Raw genomic sequence first — 13428 nt, 5'->3', positions numbered from 1 at the left:
ATCTTCTTCCTCTGATTAAGCTACTTGAGCCCGGGTAATAGTCTAAAACAGAACCGCTTCCATAAATATTCCACCGGACGTCCAGCGATTCTCAGGCGGCAGCTCGGGCTTTAGCCTTCACGTAGTTCCGCCACTGCAAGTCCCCAAGCTATTCGTAAGGAAGGAGTATTAGTTAGCACCCCAAAAAGCTCAAGAGGAAGCTGGTTTTGAATTCTCAATTCCAACAAAAAGCTCCGCCAGTAATTGGAAAAACGAACAGGTTAGTAGGTGTTTTTGTTTGCTTTGTTGCATGTTTTGCTTTTCGAAATTGGGTTAATTTCACCTCTGGAGAGTATAAAAAAACTTATCACTCCTAGAGCCTGAAACATAATACTAAATTAGGGTTTGAAAACTGTAACTAAGAAGGTGTTTGTTGTGTTGTCAGGGTTAGTTCACTATTATTATTACCCAACAATGATTTGCACGCGGTCTTATTCAATACAAGATTGGGTAGAAGCGAATCCCTGGAATCGGGAGTCTGATGAAGCTAGGAAGAGTAAGGAAATTCTTGCATTTTTCCTGCAATTCAACTTCTTATCTCTGCTCTCAATATGTTTAATGGAATAGGAAATCCTGCACTTTTGTCCAACAATTTGAGTTATCATCTCATCAAACTTGCTCTCAAAGCATCTCTATCAGTTGTTGCCGTCGTTTCTTATTCAGGTAACTCTCGCAATTTTGTATCTTTTTCTTTTAAAATGCGGTCTCCATAATCTTCAATTCTATACAGATGAGAGAGAGATACTTGAAGGTTCCGGATTTGTCATAGAATCCCTCAACATTGATGGTAAATTTTGTAATACCATTTTGACCACTGCCAGTATCCTAAGACCTGAACCTCATATCAATGCTGTTGCAAATGGTATCAAGGTTTGCTAATTCTTTTTTTCTTCATAATTTAACTTATCCCATTATAATATCGATATTTATAATTTACTACAATATTTATAAGCTATAGTTTAAGTTTTCAGATTGTTGTGATTCAGTCTCCTGGTATAGCATGCGATGGTGATATAATAGGATATGATTTCAATTATAACATTGCTGCTATAAAGTTTCGAACAAAAATGTCAATTTCACCAGCAAGGCTGCGAAATGTAGATAATTCTGTACGCATTGATCTAAACATGATGGATGAGAAACCACCCGCATACCATCCTCAGACTTCCAAGTTTAATTTAGCACCCGGGGATACAGTATTAGCACTTGGTCGCAATCATGATAAAGAATATACTGCTATGGTTGTTGGCGGAAAATTCAGGTATGATATGATTGAGTAACGTGAGGGGTTGACATGAATTTGAAGCATTGGTTATGCTGACATCTAATTTTCCTTTTCAAAATGTCCTTTCTCATTTTTGTGTAACAGCATTGATGACGCCGAATTGAATTGCAAAGAGCTTCTGAGGGCAGATTTTTTAATTTCTAGAGTAAGGACATCTTTTTCATGTGTCAATAATTTTGTTGCACCATTTTATCAATTGTTAGAAATTAAATTGATGGACAATCTTAACAACAATAGTGGAGTTGCAAGAAATCATACATAAAATAGTTTAGGATTAACAATATTAAGTTACAGACATTCTTTACCCCTGATTAATAGGCAAAACAAAAAGCTGAATTATAACAATAAGCTCTAAGGATATTTCTTGTCAGGGTACAAAAGAAAGGTTATATATTATAGTAATTACTTTCCTTGAAGTGCATAACTAGGTGTTATTAGAATTTGAGAGAGTAACCAAACACTTTATTGATTGAATCTTGAAGATTACAAGATTAAGTCTACAATGATCATGATTAGCTCCATTATATAAGTTGTCGAAGCTAGCACAAAAATAACACGAAAATAACTTTTTCTTAACTAAAAACTCTTAAGCACATACACAATGTGTGTGTGTGTGTGATTTGCTGATGTGGACACACACATTGTGTACAATTTACTGATGTTGGCAGCAGCTATATACTGTATTAGGCGTGTTTAAAGATCTCAATTCATATAGATGATACTTTTTTTAGATGCAGTTTCCCATTTGACAACTAGGTGTCAATTTACTGGTATACATTTTTGACATTACCTTCCGAAAAATAGTAGCTTTTGATATTGTATGTTGCATGTTATCCAATCATGAAATTGGGAAGTGGTGCTGGATAGGATAAATTCATGTAAATTTAAAACTTAACATATGAAATTTATTAGTTATGCATCGGTTGGAGTCTTAGCCTAAATTCATGCAAAATGAGTGCTAAATAGATCTAGGATTCTTAGCCTAAATTGGCTTAGTTTAGCATTTTTGGAAGATAGATAGTAGTACTCAACTAACAGTATGTTGGATTAAACAACATACTTTGAATGGTAGTATTAGTTGAGTAGTTTCCTAACAAGTATTAATTTTCCTATTTTGGATTTTTTGTCCTATTAGTGTTAGGGTTATTTTCAATATTTTACAAATACATATATCAAAAAATTAGTTATTTTTATTTTGCATTAGAGATTAAATTTTGACATAACAATTAATATAGTAAATGTTGCCGTGTAATTATTAGGTGGACAGAAATTTCATTTTACCCTACTATTTTACTTTGGCATGTGATATTATTTAATTGTTAATTAGTTGGTTATATCAATAATCGATCCGTAAATGTGTTTGTCCAACATTCAATCTGTGCTTTTATTCTAATGACGAGTGCACATGGTTATAAATTATAATATAACATAAAAGGACTTGTTTTATGTTAAAAGTTTTATAAGATTGGTATGGAAGTGTTATTTAGAAGTTTATATGTGTAATTTGCAAATATGTTTTCTAAGGCAAGTCGGCTTGTAGTCATTATCTTTCTCCTTATTAGCAAAACAAACTTAAAGGATTAATTATCAAGATCAAGTAGAGAAATTGTGGACGCATGATAATTGTTTTAGGGGGATGGGTTTGGTGACCTAGATGACTCTAAGTATAACAAATTCAAAAGAATTAAATTGTTATTGTTTATGATTTATGATATTCACACAATTTCTTCATTGCTGTTTTTCAAAAGGTATGACTTATTGAATGATAATACCAATTTTGAATGAAAATTCGCACAATTGCAAGAGAGACTCTAGATATTACACTTATAGAAGAGTAAATCTAAATATCACGCTTTGAAATTCTATGATTTTATATAAGGATAAAATGTACTGCATCTAATAGAACGCTGTTGAACTCCTATTTACTTTGCTATCTTGCAAATGTTTACATAATTACCTCTTCTGTTAATGAATTATTAGTGATAACCATAAATGGATTGTTAGGTGGCTTGGGATCTATTACTTCATTTAGCAGATTTTCGTATAAACAATCTAAAGTAGTTGTTTACTATAATCCTAGCCCAACAGCCACTTATAGTTCATGAGTTTGCCAAGTCATATAGAATAATTTTGATTTTGCTTCTGAATTTTTCCAGATAATGATAGCTTTTGAAGTTATCTTATGTTTTTTTTTCTTTTATAGTAATTGCTTATGTATATTTTTTTAATTTTGGTGATAGTATGGCATTGGGGGACCAATCATCAATTGTTATGGAGAAGTAATTGGAATAAATTTCTATTCTCATTTTTGTACCCCTTTTCTACCCATCAATATAGTTTCAAAGTGGTGGGATGAACTTAAAAGAAACAGGTATGCTCTATTTTTCTTTTCATTGCTATAGCATGTCACTTTTATTAGTTCACTTTGCTGAATATTTGTAATTAATAGTTTCCAGTAGTATTGGATATATAATGTATGTTATGTCAAATACAGTTTCAGTTTGCTTTTAGTCAAAAATTTGAATATTGTCTCCTTAGATATTGTGTCTTTTCTTGAATTTGCTTAACAAAATATGCTCATTTTCATATTGATAAGCCTTAAACATAATTATACGGAAAGTATGCTTACTTTGTACTTGCAATCCTTGATTTGGTCTAGGCAATATCTTCTCCCTTGGCATGGAATGGAGTTGTCCAACCTTTATATGAAAAGTGAATGTTATTTAGAATTTGTGATACAAAGATTTCCAAATATCTTTGAAGGTGTTGTTGTTGATAAGGTTTGTTCTTCCTCCTAGCAACTGATATTTGATGAGTTAAATATGCATTTTTAGTTGGTTCATTTCTTTTCCTCATTTACCAAACTTCCAACCAGGTTCCACCAAAGTCAACTGCTTATAATACCGGAATATTGCCAGCTGATATCATTGTTGAATGTGATGGAAAATGTTTTGAGACTGTTTTGGAGGTATATCACTTCACTGTAGACATAAATATCAATTTGCCTCTTAAACTTGTACTTAATGAGCAATTAACACCAAACTTAAACATTTTATAGTAAATATTCTGAATTTTGGAGGTATATCATTTTATTATAGACTTAAATATCAATTTGCCTCTTGAACTTGTACGTAATGAGCAATTAACACCAAACTTAAACATCTTATAGTAGTTTCTGAATGTGCTATTCTCCATAGAAAATGAGAAAACCTAGTTACATTAAAAAAGGGCTAGAAGTAGCGGCATTCTCAGTTTAGATAACAAGATTCAAGCTTGCTTGTGTGTACATTCTATAGATCTACATACCACCAAGGAATTAATTATTTTTCCTATTACTGTCAGTTTTTAGATTTGATATGGGACAAGGCCGGGAAACCTGTGAATTTATCTGTGCTACGACCAAGTGATGGATCTCGTTTAAATGTAACAATGGTTGTTGGTAAGGTTCATCCAAATAGATATAATAGGTAATCTCTTTCCACATTTATTCATATTTTCTTTCAAATGATTTAGCTTATTATGGGGCAATAAAAGTTGTTCAAGTTTGGTGTTTATGGTCTACTCTGGTTTCAGTTGGCCGGTGCCCCCTCTAATTACGGGGAGACGAAGCAGGATGATAACGCAACGTGATAAAGACAACGAGATCAAGGCAAAGAGGGCTAGGCTGATATGGGAGAGTTAGATGGTGGCAAGAATTATGTGCATGCTCAAGCAAATTAAAGCACCGGTTTATTTAGTGTAGCTATCTAATTTCTGTAATTTAATGGCTAAACCATTCTGAAATCTTTGTATAGGTTTTTGTTTCACTCTTGGTATTTAACTAATATTTTTTATTTAAATAGTCTTTTTAACTATTTATTTTCAGTTCTTATGATCTTTTTGTGGATGGAATTTGGTGCATAAAATCAAACGCCAATGATACCCTCAAATATCTAAGGTTAAATCTATCATAAAATCTTTGTACTATTAGTTTTTATTTACTGAGTTTTCAGTAAATATTTTATATTTAGAAAGTTCTTTAACAATTTATTTTGTACATATGTGACTAGATGAAGTTTGGTGGATTATTTGACATGAATACTATTTGCCCATATTGTCTAACATATTAGTTGTGTAGTGATATTTTTATTAATTTCTTCTTTTTTTGGTACAAGGAAAGAAGCAAAAGCTTATAACAAGCTAAATATGCATTGTTCGATGATTGAGCCGCTGCATTAAGCTGCCCGGGGGATGAACGTGGTTGATGAAACACACTATGAACATTGCAAAGCGATGCTAAATGATCTGCCGTGGAATTCGCCTCTCGATAAATACGACTAATCTGGACCTCCTAATCTCTTGCCATCAAAGCACAGATAGCAGCAAAAATATTGAGTTATGACCAACCTTTGAGTTCTTATTAATGGCATCAACCACTATCATGTTATCAGCCTCCACCAAACCCTTCCTTAAGCCAAGATTCCAAGCGAGATGAAGCATGGAATTGAGCTTCAAGGACTGATCCAATGCCAATATTCATGCTGAAACTCCCAAGCCAACGCCCAGCAGAGTCGCGGGCTAAACCCCCAGCTTTTGGGATTCTAGAAGTCAAGCAGAATGTTGTTGACTTTTATCCAACCCTGAGGTGGACAAGACCAGCAGATCATAGATTCATAAACATTTCTTTTTAAACCTCTGAACTCATCAACTTTAGCATGAGCCTTAACCATATAATCCGTTTGACAAAGAATATCATCAATAACCTGCTGATTAGAAATAGGCTTCTCACGAAATATGCTTTCATTCCGCCATAACCATAAACGCCAAATTGTAACTCCAAAGAAGCACTTCCAGTTTTCCATATCAGAAAAATTGCAGACACGAGAGATGTTAGAAACTAACCAGTCATCTACAGGCGTGGAAAAAACTCAGATTTTTTCAGGTCCTTTCCAAGACGAAACTGAAGACCAATTTCTATTACTTCGGTTCCAATCTTGATGGGTTATAGCTTGATATACATATTTTGTTGAGAAGCAACCTGATGGTGACATACCCCAGAATATAAGAACTTCACCATGATTGGGATCAGGAGGAACTGTTTTAGCTATTTTATTCAGATAATTACTAGGCAATAAATTAGCAAATTTGGACCAGTTTGACTGTCCATTAGCATCAATGCATTGATGAGCTAAAAGAAACAAATCCTGCTCTGGAACTTATTGCACCTCAATCCATCCACGGGTCTAGCCAAAACCGGACTTTTTTCCCATCACACAAAGCCCACCTGATACCATTACGAACTTGGCTCCACACACCATCAAGGCCATGCCAAAAATGGGATGCACCTTTCGTTCTCGGTAGAACAGCAAGATTATCATCACAAAACTGATATTTAGCTCGAAGAATTTGCACCCACATCTTGTCCGTATTAGCAATCATTTCCCATCCAAGCTTCATCAAGAGAGCTTGATTCATCTTTGTTATGTTCTTATAACCCATCCCTCCATTAATTTTTGGTTGTCTAACATCATTCCACGCAGCCTAGTTAATCTTTTTCGTGTCGATCGTGCTTTCGTAAAGAAATTTTCTGCAACCTTTTTCAAATGAACTCACAAACACCGCTAGGTCTGATACTTATTCCTGTGGTATGTATGTTAGACTCCTGTGGTCGTGGTCAGACTGCTGGCTAGCTGGTCGGATTAAACACACAAACACATCAATATATGTTTCCAACATAACTTCTAGGTTCATAAACCTAGTTCCAGGTCAAACATATAATCATGTAAACATGTAGCACTTATGGTCTTTTTTGTTTTAAAATCATATATAATTCTCATTTTGAGAAAACGTTTGAACTTCTCTCAAGAAGTCATTTTAGGTATAACAATATCTAAACAAAACCATTTATAGTATAAACTTAATTGTCAAAACAATTCTTAATCATATACTAAGTATTTAGCAAAACCGATTGCTAAATTTTTAAAACCGTTTAAACGTCAACTTTAACTCTTTTGAAGTCCGTTATAAACGTTTAACTTCAGTTTTAAAATCTCTTTTTAAAAGTCTTTAGGTTTAAGTTTTAAACTCTTTTCACTTTACTTTAAAAGAAGCTATCGCTTTTAAACGTTTTCGAATCAACGAAAATACATCAAGTTCTTAGGGCAAAAAGCCCCCAAAAGTCCCCAAACTTCGGCAAGTCGGAATTGTGCACGATCCTGCACTGAATGGTGCACGGTCGTGCACCTCCAAATGGTGCACGTTCGTGCACCCGAGTGCACAGCCCCGGAAAACTCAATTTTATGAGCTTTTCAACGTGCTTTAACCCCGTTTTTCCGCCCCTAACACGTATACACAATCCAATCTACCCATATTCACATTCGAATTGAAACGTAAAAACAATACGTATACGTTCGATTCGATACGGTAGCCGTTTATAAATGAATACATATATCGAAATATATCAAAATAAACGTTTAATACGGGTACTACCTCGATTACTTGAGTAATCGTTGAAGAAACGGAGTTAGAATCGAAGAACTGAGAAGCGGTATCAAAACCCTCGCGTTAACTGAGCGAGCAAGCAGCTCAGATTATATTTGAAACTTGATGAAATAAGGTTTCTAATCTCATTTGTTAACTTATAAAACATATATATATATAGTATTAATTAAAGTGCGCTTCACTACTGGCTCAATCATGCACTTTAAACCAATTTCTAAATTAGTCGTCCGTAGTCCAAACGGAAACGACTTTTGAATTTTGTGAAAATTTACCCAAAATCAAATAAAATATAAAAAAATAAAAAAATAATTTTTATTACCATCCGACTTATATTTTATTTTTATTAAATCATTTTTGATTTATTAAATCTGCATTGACTACGCTTGATAAAATTGCTACTTCCAAATTTTATCAAATTTTCACGATAACCTTTTTAAAATATTTCGCGAATATTAGCACCAAACATATTCGCTAGGAACTTATGAATTATTCTGCACCCAATCCATAAGTTTATTCTATTCCCGCTAATTATATAGTTAATCAAATGTAAATTCTAAAAATTTAAATTTACAATCCTATAGCCACAATAAAAATTTAAGAACGCTCACTACTAGAAATCAGCTAATTAGCGACGGAATTTAGCGACGGACCTAACTTCCGTCGCTAATTGCTGGATTAACGACGGATTTGCCGACGGATTAGAAACCCGTCGGCATTTCCCGCCAAATGAAAGGCGGGAAGCTTCCCGCCTTGCTTTTACGACGGATTAGCGACGGATTAGTAAGTCCGTCGCCAAATTTAGCGACGGACTTACTAATCCGTCGCTAGTACATGGGACTCAGTAAAACTCATCGTTTTACTTAGTCCACATTAGCGACGGATTAGTAAGTCCGTCGCTAAATTTGGCGACGGACGTACTAATCCGTCGCTAATGTCATCCGTTAATGAAACGCATCGTTTCATTAACGGATAGCGACGGATTAGTAGGTTTAGCGACGGACAACGTCCGTCGCTAAAGCTTAACCTAATAAAAACCGCGCTGCTCCTTCTTCTTCCCCTTTTCTTACCTATTTTCTGCTACACCGTTCCCACCGCCGCCTTCCACCTTTCTTCCGCTGTTCTCACCATCAGTTCCCTCGCCGTTCTTACCATCAGTCACCGCCAGCTTTCCAGCCATCGCCGATTCACCCACCCTCGTGTTCACCCACCGCCGGCCACTGTCAACGGCAGCCAGCCCCCTTCTCCTCCGCCGTCAACCTATCTCCTCCTGTGAGTCGTTTTTCCATTATTTTAATTATTAAATATATGATTCAATTATTAATTTAGGTATTCGAATTAATTTTTTGTTAAAAATTTATGCCCCTGACTTTGGCAGTCGCTGTCCACCGCCGCCTTCCACCTTCGCCGGCCACCGCCGCTTTCCACCTCCACTGTCCAGCCAGCAATTCACCGCCGGGTCAGTCATTTATTAAATTAAATTTTGTCAAATTTAATTCAATTAGGTTAGGTGTAATTAGGTTTAAATTTAATTAGTTTTAAATGTGATTAGGTTAAAATTTAAGTAATTTTATATTATTAGATTAGGTTAGGGTTTAGTTTTATCAAATTTATAAGTTTATTAAATTAGGTTAGTATTATTTGTATTAGTAAATTTTATAAAAATAGATAGCTTTTTAAAATTAGGTTAGTTTTTATAAATGGAAAAATTTATTAAAATTAGGTTAATAAAGTAGATTTAATTTTGAATTAAAAATAATTAAAATAATATTATTTCATTAGTAATTTAGTTAGTAAGATTAAGTTATTTAATAATGAAGTTAGTTAATTAGGTTATGTAATTTGGATAGTTAATTGTTAACGGTTGATTATTATGTTATAATTTATGTTATAATCTTTAATTGTTTAAAAATTTAAAAATTGGGTTAAATTTTATGTTAATTTTGAGAATTTAGCTTATTTAATTAATAATAATCGTAATTAATTAATACATTTTGTAATATGAAAATTTAGTTTAAGATTTAGTTTAAATTAGTCAATTTAATATTTTAATTGTTAACAAAATTTTATTTAGTCAATTTTATTTTGATTAGTTTAGGATTTAGTTTATGATTGAGATGAAATGGTTTGTTTTTTGGTTTGGTTAATTGTTAGAATATGTATTGTTGTCTGCAGGCTTTCCCTGAAAAATGGGTGATGCTCATTTTGAGGGGAAATGCTGCCGAATTTTCGTGAAAAATATAATAACACTTAGAATATTAGAAAAAACGTATCTTGATAAAGTATTAATTTGTATTGTTATGATAATCTAATCCAAAACTATTAATGTAGGTTCATTTCTGACGATTGTTGATAGCCGCTGATCATAGCCGTTGTCGTCTGTTTACACCGCGTCTACCGTATTCATATCTCATATTTATTGCGGTTCTGCTCTTCAACAAGTAAGTGTTATTGATTTTTTGTATTTCAATTTAATTAATTAGTTAGAGTAAATTGAACAACTGTTAAATTTAATTAACAAAGATTTTATTCCCACCGAATAAAATCTTACCTAGCCGTAGAAACCCGTCCCGTGTGTTCAAGAGATTGAACGACACGGGATTGTACGTGTGTACAGTTCGTAAAACTGCCGTCGTCTGCGTAATTTGATCACGAAAAAACATATATGTATGGATATGGTATAGGAATATTTGGTAGTTTTCTGGCGTATGTTCTCCGGGTGGCTATTTAATATAGGCTGTGTAACGCTTATTCCTTACGGAATATATAATTAGCGTTACACACCCTATATTATATAATGCACCTGGGGAACGACGCCGGAAGGCTGCCGAATATTTTTTCCGTATTCATGCATATATCGTGATCGAATTATGGGGCGCCAGTTTTGCGAATGGGATAGGACCCTACCCTTTTAGCAGTCAATTACATTGACTTTGCTACATTGAGCTTATGAATCGTTATATATTCTGTTTTTAATATTACTAATCGTTATATATTCTGTTTATCTACTAATTAACTTTTTCATTTCATATGATAGACTGAGGAGCTCGGTCGAGAGCCCACTTTAGCTGAGTTGCATGTACGGTTGCACCTGACCAAGGCTGATCGGACTGTCTTCGTTGACAAGAGATCAAAGGATAAAAACGTAAGTTTATTTTAACCTTAAGTGACTGCTTACTATGATATAAATATAACTTTATATAGTTAGTTGTTTATAGGATGTTTACGTGTTTGTTGTGGGTGTTGTGATTGCTATTTCGTATTGTTGAACAGAGTTGTCTGTAGTTGTTGCAGGATGTCCCTGAAAAATGGGTGATGATCTAATTTTAGAGAAAATGCTGCCGAATTTTAGTTAGAAATGTAGGTTTAAACTAATATTTGTGAAGTATTTTTATAAAGTTTTACTAAACTATAAATTTGTATTTTTATTCTCAGGACCGTTTCCAGGCAGAGCTTGCTGCAGCGACCCAGTCTCAGGCGGCTGGAGAAGGGAGTTCGTCGACTCCAGAGCCGATCGACGAGAACGAGCTGTTTTTGTCTCTCGAGGCAATCAAGAAGCAACGAGTCTACGGTATTGGTTCGGCTTCAGCATCCTACATCGGCCAGAGCAGCCGATTGCGCCCGGCGGATCATCCCAGTCACAGCAGCAGGCGGTCGTTAGTGAGGAGATCGAGCAGCGCATTGCTAGAGAGGTTGAGGAGCGACTCGAGCAGCGGATGCGTACTGTGGAGGCAGGTTTTGAAGAGCGGGTCGAGCAGCGGATCCGTACTGTGGAGGCGGGTTTCGACGAGCGGATCCGTACTGAGCTTGCGCGACTGATGACTACACTCCCACCGGAGTTACGACCGCAGTTTCCCCCACCTCCACCTCCACCGGCTGACGACACTACTAGTTTGGGGTAGTATAGTATTTAGACTTGGATTTTTATAATACAGTTTGCATATTTTGACTTATTTAGTATTTATCAAATTGTATACTTTTTTACCGTTTATTTATATATAACGGTTTCGGTTTATGTTTATTTGTGTTTCGGTTTTTGTTTATTTGTTGTTGTCTATTGTGTCTGTCTGTGATTAGTTAACGGGTCTATTCAAAAACAGGGAAAATCGAAAAATGCCGAAAAACGGGAATTTTCTGCCAAAAAAAACAAAAAATTAGCGACCACATATGAGCTTTTAGCGACGGATATTCCGTCGCTAAAATGCTCAAAAACGACAAAATTGGACTATTTAGCGACGGAAATTTCGTCGCTAAATAGTCCAATTTAGCAACTACATTTAGCGACGGACGGTTCCGTCGCTAAATCAGCGACGGAACCGTCCGTCGCTAAATGTGTCGGTATTTGGTCGGTCAACCCGACCAAAATACCGACAGGTCCAGGTCAACTTACCGACGGAAATTTCCGTCGGTAAGTTGGCGACGGTTCGTTTTTTGGGTCGCTAAACGATTAGCGACCCAAATTGTACCGACGGATTGAGTCCGTCGGTAATCCGTCGCTAATCAAGATTAGCGACGGATTTTAGCCAATTAGATCCGTCGCTAATTGGCTGATTTCTTGTAGTGGCTTGTAAATTAAATCTATCTTTAAATTTAATTTACCTACTTCCGTCTAATAAAATACAAGACACGTGGCCATATTTTATTATTTAAATTTCCGGGTTATTACACGTAGTTTGCAATTTGGCTCAAAACTTCTTCAAAAGGGGCTTTGATGGTAATGTCATGATGACAATTCTATTCACAGTATGTCTGATCCCTGGTTAACAACCCAATATCCTTGTCTCCCTCATCTTAAATCTGAGGTACATATTGATTCAATTCCTTCTTCAGTCTCTTATTTATTTACTCCCAATGGTCTCCTTGGAATGAACCTTTACTTCGACAACTTTTTGTGGATGCTGATCTGTCTTTATCTCCATTCCCAGACAAAATGCTTTGACATTATCATGATAAGAGCCTTTATACTATAAAACCAGGGTATCATGTTCTTTTTAATGAGCTTCAAAGTTCATATATATCTTCCATCCCTACATTTTCAGGCCAAAATTGGAAGTTTCTTTGGCATGGTCCTATTTCTCCCAAGTTGCGAATGTTTATCTGGTGATGCCTTCATATACTATTAGAGTAATTTGTAATTTAATTTTTCATTTAATCATCTATGTAAAGCAATTTCATGCAGTTTTGGAATATTTTATCAATCAATAAATTATATATGATTACCAATGGCGAGTTCATAACAAGATTCAATTTTATATTTTTGTTTGAATTGAGTTGAGACGTCTCCTACAAGACTCGTTCACATAAATATGCTACACGAAACAAGCTGAATCCAAAACCTATGCTATGTGTGCGGGAACTTTTTGTTGTTTTAGTAGAAAAAGATTGTGTTTTCAGAATAAGGAAAAGAATAGATATCAAATTATACACCATTAGTCTCCTCTAACCACCACATCCAGCAACTCTAAATACCCCAAAGCTTAACCACTGAACTCCCTATCCGCAAAAACATAATCCTTAAACTATGATAAATGTATTTATAAAAATATTTAAAGTCAAGTCTAGTTTTGCAAAAGATCTTGTGAATAAAATAAAATAAACTTTTAAAGATGATAATAGAAACCATGAAG

The 13428-nt window shown here is 34.8% G+C and overlaps 2 protein-coding genes across 2 annotated transcripts; both read left to right on the top strand.

Moving 5' to 3' along the window:
* On the top strand, nt 1-5178 carry LOC126669313 (putative protease Do-like 14). Its single transcript, XM_050362757.2, has 11 exons — nt 1-259; nt 425-535; nt 607-702; nt 770-909; nt 1011-1300; nt 1409-1469; nt 3565-3695; nt 3984-4104; nt 4200-4292; nt 4667-4791; nt 4898-5178. The coding sequence occupies exons 2-11, from the start codon at nt 454-456 to the stop codon at nt 5004-5006; spliced, it is 1248 nt and encodes a 415-aa protein (XP_050218714.1). The 5' UTR covers nt 1-259; nt 425-453; the 3' UTR covers nt 5007-5178.
* A 4780-nt stretch (nt 5179-9958) lies between these two features.
* Nucleotides 9959-11715, top strand: LOC126668548 (uncharacterized). The gene is made up of 5 exons (XM_050361738.2): nt 9959-9994; nt 10171-10242; nt 10839-10946; nt 11237-11532; nt 11578-11715. Exons 1-5 carry the CDS (start codon nt 9959-9961, stop codon nt 11618-11620), a joined length of 555 nt encoding a protein of 184 aa, XP_050217695.2. The 3' UTR covers nt 11621-11715.
* The last annotated feature ends 1713 nt before the right edge of the window (nt 11716-13428 follow it).

The sequence above is a fragment of the Mercurialis annua genome, linkage group LG2, assembly GCF_937616625.2.
Source record: "Mercurialis annua linkage group LG2, ddMerAnnu1.2, whole genome shotgun sequence".
In the NCBI taxonomy this organism is placed as follows: Eukaryota; Viridiplantae; Streptophyta; class Magnoliopsida; order Malpighiales; family Euphorbiaceae; genus Mercurialis; species Mercurialis annua.
Note: the sequence above shows the minus strand (reverse complement) of the source record. Positions and strands in the feature narration are given on the sequence as shown.